This window comes from Myotis brandtii, unplaced genomic scaffold (genome assembly GCF_000412655.1).
Source record: "Myotis brandtii unplaced genomic scaffold, ASM41265v1 scaffold674, whole genome shotgun sequence".
NCBI classification, from domain to species: Eukaryota; Metazoa; Chordata; class Mammalia; order Chiroptera; family Vespertilionidae; genus Myotis; species Myotis brandtii.
In genome coordinates, this window is record NW_005370630.1 from 525,071 (window position 1) to 537,414 (window position 12,344).

Here is a 12,344-nt window from a genome sequence, read left to right on the forward strand (position 1 = left end):
AATGTAACCTATTTCTTACTGGAGGTCACAGTCAAAAAAATTGTAAAACCATTGGATTAGAGGCAGAGAGACTGAAAGGAGACCAGGAAGTAGACTGCTACAGAAGCGTAGCCTGGACTGCTTAAGGATGAAGAGGTGTGGAAGGGCTGGAGTAAGCCTCAAGAGCAGAAGTGGAGACAAGGAGAGAAAGCCTCCTATTACGGTCCAGGGCCCACTAGAATGTCTCCTCCTCCTCTGCATCCCCACAGCAGTACTGCCCCAGAGCATTGTCCTACCTCTCCCACCAAAATGAGAGCTCCCACCTCCTTCCAAGTTCTACTGAGCACAGGGTTTGAATTCAGAAGGTACAGATATAAATGTCTATGAACCTGGATTTCCGAGGGAGAGGTGGTAGGAAGTAGTCATGTTACAGGAGGAAAAAAAGGTACAGCTGAGTCTATCCCACGTGGGTGCTGATTCACAGAAAACACATCAGGGTGGGTTAAGCCATTTTACTGCAGTTGGTAGGCAGGTGAGCAGGCAGTGACAAGCCTCAGTAGGGAGGGCAGAAACCAGCTAGATCAAGAGGGTAGGGGCAGGGAGCCCAGAAACCGGGCCTTGGAGGGGAAGGTGAGCAAAGACTTTATCCTACTACTCTTACACGTCCTTACAGGTCACTCAGGAGTATCTTGGAGCCATTAAAGGATAGGTCCTCCTGCTCAAGGCCCTGGACCTGGAGCTGAAAGTTGCTGGGTTCCAGGTTAGAGAGGGTACTCTTCTGGAGATCTAAGAGGAGAGAAAGGAAAGACAGAACAAACCATCAGCAAGCACTGGGCTTGTCTGTTGGAGAAGTACATATAGGCCTGACTTGGGAGAAGTAGCAACAGAGGCCGATGGATTCACAAATAAAAAGGCAGAGACTCCATACTACCTAGTATCAAACAATTAGGCAGGTGGCATTCAGGCATCATTTAGATTCAGCCTTCCCCACAACTGGGATCCCTGCCCTTATCCTCACCCAATTTCTTTAAAAGTTCCCAACTACTGTTGTTGTCCTGATGACTGACTTCAGAGCTAGATGAAGAAAGAGACATGGCAAAGGTGGCAGCCAGGGGTAGCTTCGACTCAAGGACGTGAACAGAGGTCCTGGAAAGGGAAAGAAATGGTGATGGTGGGTCAAAGGGGCCCTTCCAACATGGAACTGTCCTCCTTCCTGAGGCCAGAACTCACAATTTATCTTCCAAACATATAGATACCTCACTGACTCCATATCAAATAAAGAATACCCAGTACTGCCCTTTTGGGCTGTAACCCAGATACTTATGCTGCCCCTATTGGCCCATGTCAAATATAGGAGAGCTGAATTTTGGTCCCCAATTCCTGGCCTCTGTAAGACAAATCCCTTCCACTGACACAGGTACCCACACCCCCTGACCTGAGGAGGTCATGCTCCCGCCGGGCATCCTCAGCCTCTGTCCTGGCAGCCTCCTTGCCCTCCTGGCCACTCTGCTGCTGCTCCAACATCTGCCAGATTATGTTCCCAGGTAGAACCAAACCTCTCCCTCTCCAGGAGAAACCCCCCTCCCCATAATTGGAGGAGAGGGCTTAGGAAGAAGAGCTTTGAAGGGAGGTGAAGTCATCACAGGAAGAGGAAGAGATAGGGATGGGAAAGAGTATCCTGGCCTTCCTGCAGAACAGGATATACAGAGAAGGGAGGGGCCACAACAGGAAGTTATGAAGGGATAAGTTCAATCCTGGTCCTACCTTCCAGCTGCGGGCCTGAACTTGCTGCCCCTCAGCCATCTGTTTCAGCATCAGCTCCTGATGCTGGGCTGCAGATGAAGGAACATGTAAGAAGGCTGTTCTCTAATGTCCAGCTTGTAGGCTCAATCCCCATGTGGGGCATGCAGGAGGCAGCCGATCAATAATTCTCTCTCATCAGTGATATTTCTATCTCCCTCTCCCTTCCTCTCTGAAATCAATAAAGATTTTTTTTTCTTAAGAAGAAGGCTGTTCCCCAACTTCTTTACTTCTTCCTCCCTGCCTTGTTCCCAGTCTGGTGCTGAAAACTGAGATAGAAGCATTCTGGTCCAGCTGATAGCAAGTTTCCAAGCTGACTGGGGAGAGTAGGATCACACATTTGTTGGCAAGACAAATACTTGGCCAGACTTCTGAGTAGCTCAAGCATTTAGAGCTATGGCCATTTACTGGGAGAATAAGAAGGCTTTCCAGAAAAGAGGACAAGTGAACCTCCCTCCGTCTTTTACTCACTCAGCTGATCCCGCAGCAACTTCAGTTCCTCCCTCAGAACCTCTGACTCCTCCCATAGCAGTTGCCTCCTACAGGGATGACAGCAGGTTCATTCTAAAAAGCCAATCAAGAAACCCAGAGGAGGCTACCAGAGTACCTGGAGTTCAAAGGCCTGAAGAAGAGGTCTTGCCATCACTTACTCATTTTGCACCTCTTGGTGAAGGCCACTGGTAACACTGCACTTTTGTGGACCTGCTTGTATTTGGGCTTGGGCCTGTTCCTGCACCTGGCTTCGAAGGCCCCTCAGTTCCCTTCTCAGCCGGTCCAGGCATTGCTCCAGGAGAAGAGTCTTCCGCTCTGGGCCCCCCTGCAGCAACTTTAGTGATGCTATAATAGGACAAGTTGGGGGGTCAACCCCTCTAAGAACTTCACACATGAGCCTAGAGACTACACTGTGAATCAAGATACAAATGCACACACAACAGGTGTGCAAAAAAATTGTTTGCATATATATGAGGCTTTGTGTATGAAGAAAAGAACTGGCCAGATACCTTCCAGGGCACAGATTTGGTACTTCTGCTGCTCTTGCTCTTTCAGCAGGCCCTGCACAGTTTGTCTTAGTGCCTCAGTCACCTACCCAGGCAGAAAACCACATGAGCTACTATGATACCCCAACTCCTGGTATCCTTGTCTCGCACAAACACCACATATACACACCTAGGATTCCAAGCCTCACCTGACCCTGGGATCGTAGCTGGGATCTAAGAATAGTAACTTCATCCCGAAGAGAAGATGTCCTATGGACCTCAGCCCAATTTAGCCTCTCTGGAACAATAGGAGTCTCTAGAGCCCAAGGCTGTTGAGCTTGGGCTCCAGGTTGGGGAAGCAAGTGATTAGGGGGAATCCAGGTCCCAGTCAGATCTCCTGCTGAGGAAATAAAGAAAGGACAAATGCAAGACTTAAAGGGATAAGAGGGGACAGATGTTTGTTCAAGAAAGGAAATAGTTGGACACCGGAAGGAATAATGGATGGTACAGGCACTGGAAAAGGAAGATCCTGAAAGAGATCTTCCTGTAAGGAAGAGATCCTGAAAGTGGGTAGAAAAGGAGACCATACTTACCTGCAGCAGAGACGCCAAGGGGATACAACCGCTGCTACAATAGAAACACGTGCATGTTCAATGAGATTTGTCTGACTCCTTTAACCCACACTTCCAAACGGGGGGCCTCACTTCCCCTTACCTTAGTCCTGGCCACATTTCCGTCAGTAGCACTGAGAAGCGCATCGAGCTGCTCAGACCAGCTCAGGTTCATACTCACAGCCTACGGCAAGGGGCCTGTCTCCCTGGCGTCTTGTGCCCTTGCTCTCCCAGCACCGAACAACCGACGCACAACCCAGGAAAGGCCACAACGTCAAATTGAAAGAGGGAATACTAGGGGTAGGGATGCAACATCAGACCAAAACTACGCCTCGGGGACTAGTCAGGGGAGAGGCGTACTTGGGAAACTGGGGGGGAAAGCGGGATACCCTCATATGCACATATTAGGAGGAAGTTTAAGGCGCCGAATGTTGGTTAAGACCTTCCCAGACGCAGGACACTGGCGCCATCACACCGATCCTAGGCCAGCTACTACTGCCGCCGCAGCGTTCAAAACGTCTAGTAGGCCAGGAAAGTCTGACTTTGGACTGGCTGCCGCAGCGCCATTTGGGAAACTGAGTTCTCGTCTCGCGGAAACAACCCACGATGGAGGCAACCGAACTACGTTTCCCTGGAGGCAATAAGTGCACGTACATCCCCACCGTGAAGCTTGTCGGGAAACTGAGTCTTTCTGATTCTATAGTGGTTGTTTCCAAGGAACAAATGAACTACGTATCCCAGGATGCATCGCGAAAAGTCAACTGTGTCCCGCTACAGGTCCCACACGTTCTTGGGAAATGGAGTCCAAGCTGCCCTGAAAATTAACGGTCCCGGTTATTCTGAGACTCCATTCCCCAGCAAGCTCAGCGTGTAGCATACAGCATGGAGCCGCAAGTCGCTGAGCTGAAGCAGAAGATTGAGGACACGTTGTGCCCTTTTGGCTTCGAGGTTTACCCCTTCCAGGTTGGTTTCTCTCTCCTGCGGTGCTAGGGTGAGGTATATGATTGGCCTCGGTGCCACTGGCGTGAGGCCCTTAAGCCTCCTGGTCTTTCCGGAGCTCCTCTGGTCCCATGTACATCTGATCTCCCGGGACAGAACGGCAAGGGGGGCTTGGGTAGGTAGGAGCTGTCGATGACCCAGTAACCTTGTGGCTGTCACTTAACATAATCGACGGGAAGAAAGGCACCCGTAGGGCCAGAGGCACTTGGGAAGCTTTCTGACGGAATTAGAAGAGGGCAAGTCTTGGAAGGTTTGCATGGCTAGGATTTAGGTCATTTGAAAAGGAAAGGGCATTCCTGCTGTTGAACAAGCAAACAACTGGCTGGTTTGTTCCTTTCAACAGAAGAATAAGTCATAGTGTTGGGAACACCAGCCACTGGGTTGGGTATAGCAACTGCACCCGACTGACACACAAGTCTTGCACCACCACTACCTTCCCTTGTTTATATAAGTTCATTTTCTCCTTATCCGGTGCCCCCTCCATTGAGCTATATACTTGGACAGAAAGCTAAATCAGCTCAGCTTGAACCCTTTGCTTGTTGCTTTAAGAGGCAGCCCACTCTTAACCCCTTCCGCTGAGTGGCCCACAGCAGTGCTAGGAGAGGTTATAGAGAGAGTGGATAGGTTGGGTCTGGTTTGAAAGAGAGGATTTTCCAGAAAAAAAATGGAGTTGAGCTTTATATGAAAAGATAGATTGGTCCCAGCCAGTGTGGGTGAATTGGTTGAGCATCGTCCCATGCACCAAGAAGTCACCAGTTCAATTCCCAGTCAGGGCACATGCCCAGGTTGCAGGCTCAAACCCCAAAGGCGGCTGATCGATGTTTCTCTCTCTCTTTCTCTAAAAGTTAATAAAAACATTTTAAAAGATAGATTGGAAGGAAGGAGGGTTATGTACATCCCAAATATCAGGAACAGCTTGAGTAAAGGAGTTGGTGGGTAGCAGATATGGGGGGACAGTAAGGATGCCTATATGGTGGGTCAAGTGGACTTGGATAGTTGGAGCTATTGTACTGAAGCTCTGCCAGTCATTCTAGGCTCCTACTCTCACTTCCCCACCCCACATCCAATCAGCCACCAGGACCTTTAGGAATCTGTCTCCTGAATCTCCCAAATCCATTCTCTTCCATCCAATATATGCTCTAGTCCAAGCCATTTCACATTTGGATTTACTGCAATAACCTTGCTGTCATTTTGCCTCTAACGGTTAGAATCTAACCCATCCTGCACACTGCAGCTACATTAATCTTTCCCAAAACTGATCATGTCAGTTTACTCCTTAAATCTTTAATGACCTGCATTATTACCAAATTAGATCCATATTCCTAAATTGGTATCCAAGGCCAGTCACAATCTCACTCCTACTGATCTCCAGCCTTCTCTCCCTCTGCTCCCCTCTGCAGACCCTTCAACTCCACTTCTATCAAACTAAACAATTTGCAATTCTCCAAATGTGCCCTGTACTTTTTGCCTGACATTTTTTATGCTGTCATCTTTTAGAATACACACCAGATTCTTTCTCCTTCCCCACATCAGCCTGTTAACTTCCCTCCCAGCCTTAAAGACTCAGTTTCCAAGAAGCCTTTTCTAATTTCAGAGGACTGTCACCTGGCCCTGTCGTTGCCAGTCAACTTTTTAAAAATATATATTTTATTGATTTTTTTACAGAGAGGGAGAGGGATAGAGTGTTAGAAACATCGATGAGAGAGAAACATCGATCAGCTGCCTCCTGCACACCTCCTACTGGGGATGTGCCCGCAACCGAGGTACATGCCCTTGACCGGAATCAAACCTGGGACCCTTCAGTCTGCAGGCCGACACTCTATCCACTGAGCCAAAACGGTTAGGGCAACTTTTTTGTTCTCAGTTGTTCATTAATTCCCTCTCTATTCTAAACTTCCTGTCAAATTCAGACAAATCCCCCATAAACACTCATCACAGAGCATCAGTAGAAATTCAATGATTGAATGAATGAGATGGAGGCTGGGGCACAATATATGAGACCTTGAATGCCAGGTTAAGGTATGTATTTTCTGTTCCAGGTGGCATGGTACAATGCAGTCCTGCCTTCAGCCTTCCACCTGCCCCTGCCAGGACCTACCCTGGCCTTCCTGGTACTCAGCACACCTGCCATGTTTGACCGGGCCCTCAAGCCCTTCCTGCAGAGTGGCCACCTCAAACCACTGACTGACCCTGTGGACCAATGTGTGGCCTACCACCTAGGCCGTGTTAGAAAGGTGAGCAACATTCATATCCTCTCCCAGCTTCAAACCTGCAACTGCTTCTAGCTACTCCAAGCTCAATGCAGGACTAGACCTAAGGTTAGGAGCCACTTCCATAGGATGAAATACAGCCTTGACATTGTGATCTCTCCCCATTCTGCATTCTCAATCCAAGTCAGGCCACCTTCCTCTAGCAGCCCCCCAGGGCTGAAATCAGTCTCACTCACCCTACACTGATGGGCAACTAAATGAACCTCAGACCAGATTTCCCTTGACCTTCAAGTGAAATAGGAATAACATTTCCCAGGCATCTCTCACCTGTCTTCGCCCTAGACCTGGAAGTTTTATGCTGTCTTTGGGGCCTTTTAAGGACAAAACAGTATTTCTCCACCACACACTCACATGTACATATTTACATATATATGCATACACTGGGTCTCCCATGTCTTCCTCCACACGGGCTCTGGAGGGCAGAGCCAACTTACCTCTCATAATGGAGGTTTCTGAGCAAGACCTTCAAACGTGGGCCCTCCTGGACAGAATATCATTTTCTTCACACTGGAACCCCCTTACCCCGTTTAAGGTTGTTTTCCTTTCAAATATGCCTTCTGAGGACAGGATCTTGTTAACACAAATTAGGGCTCTCTAGGACAAGGTCATGATTCCTGTCATGCTGAAAGAAGCCTCCATCTTGTCCTCCATCCCAGAGCCTCCCAGAGCTGCAGGTTGAAGTTATCGCTGACTACGAGGTACACCCCAACCGGCGTCCCAAGATTCTGGCCCAGACAGCAGCCCATGTGGCAGGGGCTGCTTACTACTACCAACGACAGGATGTAGAGGCTGACCCCTGGGGAACCCAGGTCAGAGGGCAAGTATGAATGACTAGGCAGCGGTTCTCAACCTGTGGGTCGCGACCATCGGAAAACACATATAGCATATCAGATATTTACATTACAATTCATAACAGTAGCAAAATTACAGTTATGAAGTAGCAACGAAAATAATTTTATGGTTGGGGGTCACCACAACATGAAGAACTGTATTAAAGGGCCGCAGCATTAGGAAGGTTGAGAACCACTGGACTAGAGACTAAAAAAATGGTGAAGGCCCATCAAGATATCAGGTCTCACATTCTTCCACCTCCCGTGGGTAAAGGAGTTTGTAGACACAATCCAGGATAAAGGTATTCCCTACCCAGGAATCCAGCCCCATGTGCTTTCTGGAGTCCCTAGTCAAATCAGAGAACCTAGTCCAGTGGTCAGCAAACTCATTAGTCAACAGAGCCAAATATCAACAGTACTTCTTCAAAAGACTCGCCCAGGCCGAAAACTGACTTCTGCGCATGGGCCACGAAGTTTCAATCGCACTGTACGTGCGCCCGCACGTGGTATTTTGTGGAAGAGCCACACTCAAGGGGCCAAAAAGCCGCATGTGGCTCGAGAGCCGCAGTTTTGCCGACCACGGACCTAGTCTATTCATAAAACTGTTACAAAATGGAGGGGGCAGAGCAGTGATTAGATCAGTGGTGAGACTTTGAAATTGAGGCTCAGCTTAAGAAACCCTTCCTCATGGCCAGAGTGAGCTCATTTACAAGAATAGATGAGGCTCACATGTGGAATCAGTGTCCAATGAGTGTGAATAAGTGAAAAAGCCTAGTTGCAGTGATAGGAGTTGAACTTTGTGCCAAGGTGATGTCCATGACCTTGCTCTTCTTTACCCTCTCCCCAGCACATATCAGGTGTGTGCATACATCCCCGATTTGGGGGCTGGTTTGCCATCCGAGGGGTGTTGCTGCTGCCAGGAATAGAAGTGCCTGATCTGCCACTCACTAAACCCCTCGACTGTGTACCAACAAGAACTGACCGAATCGCCCTGCTTGAAAGCTTCAATTTTCATTGGCGTGACTGGGCTTACCGGGATGCTGTGACACCCCAGGAGCGCTACTCAGAAGAGCAGAAGGCCTACTTTTCCACACCACCTGCCCAGCGCTTGGCCTTGTTGGGCTTGGCCAAACCCTCAGAGGAGCCTAGTTCTGCATCCCCCGAGCTTCTCTTTACCACACTGATACCCAAATCTCAGAATCTCAGCAGAGCCAGGGGGTGGCTCAGCCCCAGGGTCTCACCACCTACATCCCCTGGCCCTTGATACCCTCCTCCCCTGTGGGATCCCTATTTATACCAATAGTACTTGCTAAGACTTATCTGGCTTTGGCAAGGCAAAGGTTTTATTTTGGCTAAAAGATGATTACTTTTGATAAAAGAATTATAGTAGAGATCTTCAATGAAGATAATGAGGCTCAGAAGTCTGGTCAAGACAGAAATCAAAGACTAATCAATATTAGTTAATATTTCAATAGGAAAAAAGACAAAGGCAGACTCTGAATTCCCACCTGCCTTGACATATGGAATTATTGCCTGTTACCGTTAGTCTGCAGTGCTACATGTTACAAGGACAAAGGGGTATTTATTGCCTGTTACCGTTTATCTGCAATGCTCCAAGACGTTACCTAATATAGGGCCTAAGGGACAACTAATCCTCTAAGCAATAATATAAATAAATAATGTATCATAGTGTTGTTGTGTGGACTGAATACATGTAAAGCATTTCTGAAACAGCCTAGCTTACTGCAGTATTATCAGCTGTTCTTGAAGGCCCTAGGAATTCTGTAATGCTGCTCTTATGTCTTGATGTCTGGTAGGCTGGGGTAGCTGATAAAAACAAGTGTATGGAAGAACACCATATAATATACCCTCAGTTCTGAATCTGCCCTAGCTTTAAGGGCCCAGGAGGTACCCCAACCCCCACCAATACCTCTCTCAGGACAATGATATGAATGAGGGCAAAAAAAAGGACTACCTCAAATCAAGGTTAGAACCCAGGAAAGGTGAGAGGTGTTCAACCTTATGCTTTTGATTTGCAAGGTTCTATCCTACAAATACCAACACTGTGCATATCTTCTCCCCCTTGCAGTTATAAAGTTACAGAGCCTCTAATTCTAATCTTTTACAAAGCCAGTAGCAGATTTTCATCAGAAGCTAATCTTCCCTGGGCCGGGTGGCTCAGTTGGTTGAACAACTGTCCTGTACACCAAAAGGCTGCAGGTTTCATTCCCGGTCAGGGCACATAGAGATTGCAGGTTCAATGCCCATTCAGGGGACATGTGGAAGACAACTGATCAATGTTTCTCACATTGATGATTCACTCTCTCCATTCCCCTCTCTCTAAAAACCAATGAAATCATATCCTCGAGTAAAGGTTTAAAAACAAAAACTTACAAAAAAAAGGAAGTCAATCTTCAGGTTCTCATGCAGCCCTGCCTAAACTATAAAGAACAAATGCCCAAGTAATCAATATCATTGGTGCCTTAACTTACAATGCAGCCTATAATATAAATGTAAGTACCTTGGATAACACTAGAGCAGGTCTTGCTCTTCTTCCCAGATATAACAAAAGAAAAGTTAACACCTTGCCCAGCTGGTGTGGGTGTGGCTCAGTGATTAAGCATTTACCCATAAAGCAAAAGGTCACAGTTCAATTCCCGGTGGGCACAAGCCCAGGTTGCCAGTGCAATCCCCAGCACGGGGCGTGCAGGAAGCAGCCAATCAATGATTCTCTCAGCATTGATATTTCTATCCCTCTCTCTGAAATCAATAAAAAATTTTTTTAGCCCTAACTGGTTTGGCTCAGTGGATAGAGCTTCGGCCTGCGGACTCAAGGGTCCCAGGTTCGATTCCGGTCAAGGGCATGTACCTTGGTTTCGGGCACATCCCCAGTGGGGAGTGTGCAGGAGGCAGCTGATCGATGTTTCTCTCTCATCGATGTTTCTAACTCTCTATCCCTCTCCCTTCCTCTCTGTAAAAAATCAATAAAATATATTTTAAAAAAATTAAAAGAATCTAAGCTGGAAAAAAAAAAGTAAATCTGCCATGACTTGCAGATGACATGATACAATATATAGAGTCCACCAAAAAAAAACTATTAGAATAACTAAATTCAGTCATGTAGGAGGATATGAAATTAATATTAAAAAATCGGGTGCATTTTTATACACCAATAACAAATGAGAAATTAAAATAAAATAAATAAAATAAATAAAATTAACACCTTGGTTCAATTCCATTCCCTGTGTCTTGCATTTCCCCTCTATAATTTCCTGGTTCTGAAGCAGCTCTCACTTATTTTCCCATAAGGAAAGCAAAGAATAAATCAAAGGCTAATGCCCCTAAAATGAAGAAATGGGGGTAGGGGAGGCCAGGGGAAGGTCAAGTGGGGAAAAAAAAAGGAGACATATGTACTACTCTTTGTAATACTTTAAGCAATAAAACAAAATTTTAAAAAATAATAAAATGAAGAAACAACAAGGTCTCAGTTCAAGTTTAATAGAAACCACAAAAGATCAAAGGTGATGTCCCACTACTGTTTACATTAGATAATTTCCTCCAGAGGAAGTATGGCTGACCCTCCCCAAACCCTACAGGAAAGGCCACATCTGGGCTAAGTCTAAGATCTTGTTTGAAGTATGACAATAGTAAAAGAGAGGTTCTGTTCTCATGGCTGTACATTGCCGCATGACCCTATAATGACCCAGTGCTCACTTCTGCTTAGAGAAATATTCTTTGCTCTTCTGGACATCAGGCTTGATGGTATCACTGCCAGGTTTCCAGCCAGCTGGGCATACTGCAAGAGAAAGTTACCACTAATTAGTAATTTGCTCAGTGGTGAGCTCTCATGAACAAATGGATTCCTCAAAACTAAATCTGAGCCCTAAAGAGCCTGTAATAAGCACCAGGAAGCCTAACCTACAGTCTAAGATCATAAGTATAAAAGCCTTTTAGTGCAAGGCTAACAACAAACATGCAATTTAATCCTCTCTATAGCCCCATTACTATTATACCTAGTTTATTCATTCAGCACCTGACATTTATTTTTAAAAAAGCAATAGCTTCAACTGTAGGCTTTGTTCAAAAAAACCTAAAACATGTGAGGCAAGATTTGTTAACAGTAGATAGTAGATAAAGGGGTACTCATGTTCTCTATAATTTTATGTATGCTTCAAATGCATCTTTTAAAAAATAAGCTTAAATGCCGCTCTTAAAAAAGTGGTGCTGCCCTAGCTGGTTTGGCTAAGTGGATAGAGCATCAGCCTGCAAACTGAAGGGTCCCAGGTTCGATTCTGGTCAAGGGCACATACCTGGATTTCAGGCTTGATCCCCAGTAGGGGATGTGCAGGAGGCAGCCAATCAATGATTCTCTCTCATCATTGATGTTTCTATCGCTCTTTCCCTCTCCCTTCCTCTCTGAAATCAAAAGATATATTTAAAAAAAACAAAAAGGTGCTGGGACAGCTGATTTCCACATGCAAAAGAATAACACTAGACTCCAAACTTAAAAAAAAATAACTCAAAAATGGATCAATGGCCCAGCTGGTGTGGCTCAATGGTTCAGTGTCAACCTATGAACCAGGTCACAGTTCCTCTGCCAGAGTACATGTGCGGGTTGTGGGCTTTATCCCCAGTAGGGGGCATGCAGGAGACAGCCAATGGATGATTTTCATTGATGTTTCTATCTTCCTATCCCTTCGTCCCTTGAAATAAAAACATATTACTTCCTTCCTCTCTGAAATAAAAATATATATTTAAATCCTATATAATAAAAGGGTAATATGCAAATTGACCCTAACAGCAGAACGACTGGGAATGACTGATCACTATGACACACACTGACCACCAGGGGGCAGACGCTCAATGCAGGAGCTGTTC

The 12,344-nt window shown here is 46.3% G+C and overlaps 3 protein-coding genes across 5 annotated transcripts in view; 1 reads left to right on the forward strand and 2 right to left on the reverse strand.

Moving 5' to 3' along the window:
• Nucleotides 1-475: 475 nt before the first annotated feature.
• LOC102259564 (rab GTPase-binding effector protein 2) lies at nucleotides 476-3,980 on the reverse strand. Of its 3 annotated transcripts, none has more exons than XM_005881262.2 (10): nucleotides 3,471-3,980; nucleotides 3,350-3,383; nucleotides 2,966-3,153; nucleotides 2,781-2,862; nucleotides 2,430-2,616; nucleotides 2,251-2,318; nucleotides 1,744-1,811; nucleotides 1,415-1,503; nucleotides 998-1,125; nucleotides 476-765 (listed from the first exon to the last, which is right to left on the reverse strand). In XM_005881262.2, the coding sequence occupies exons 1-10, from the start codon at nucleotides 3,540-3,542 to the stop codon at nucleotides 647-649; spliced, it is 1,035 nt and encodes a 344-aa protein (XP_005881324.2). In that variant the 5' UTR covers nucleotides 3,543-3,980; the 3' UTR covers nucleotides 476-646. The 3 variants fall into 3 exon arrangements, with proteins under 3 accessions (XP_005881324.2, XP_014384729.1, XP_005881323.2); XM_014529243.1 differs by having other exon boundaries at nucleotides 998-1,053; nucleotides 2,966-3,156; XM_005881261.2 differs by having other exon boundaries at nucleotides 2,966-3,156.
• Nucleotides 3,981-4,101: 121 nt separating this feature from the next.
• On the forward strand, nucleotides 4,102-9,156 carry MMACHC (methylmalonic aciduria (cobalamin deficiency) cblC type, with homocystinuria). The gene is made up of 4 exons (XM_005881263.2): nucleotides 4,102-4,330; nucleotides 6,406-6,600; nucleotides 7,293-7,445; nucleotides 8,314-9,156. Exons 1-4 carry the CDS (start codon nucleotides 4,250-4,252, stop codon nucleotides 8,728-8,730), a joined length of 846 nt encoding a protein of 281 aa, XP_005881325.1. The 5' UTR covers nucleotides 4,102-4,249; the 3' UTR covers nucleotides 8,731-9,156.
• A 1,792-nt stretch (nucleotides 9,157-10,948) lies between these two features.
• The window catches only part of PRDX1 (peroxiredoxin 1), a 13,217-nt gene continuing 11,821 nt past the window's right edge, over nucleotides 10,949-12,344 (reverse strand). Inside the window, exon 6 of the mRNA XM_005881265.2 lies at nucleotides 10,949-11,262. Within this exon, the coding sequence (XP_005881327.1) occupies nucleotides 11,177-11,262 (86 nt within the window). The 3' untranslated portion in view covers nucleotides 10,949-11,176. The remainder of the gene's footprint in view (nucleotides 11,263-12,344) is intronic.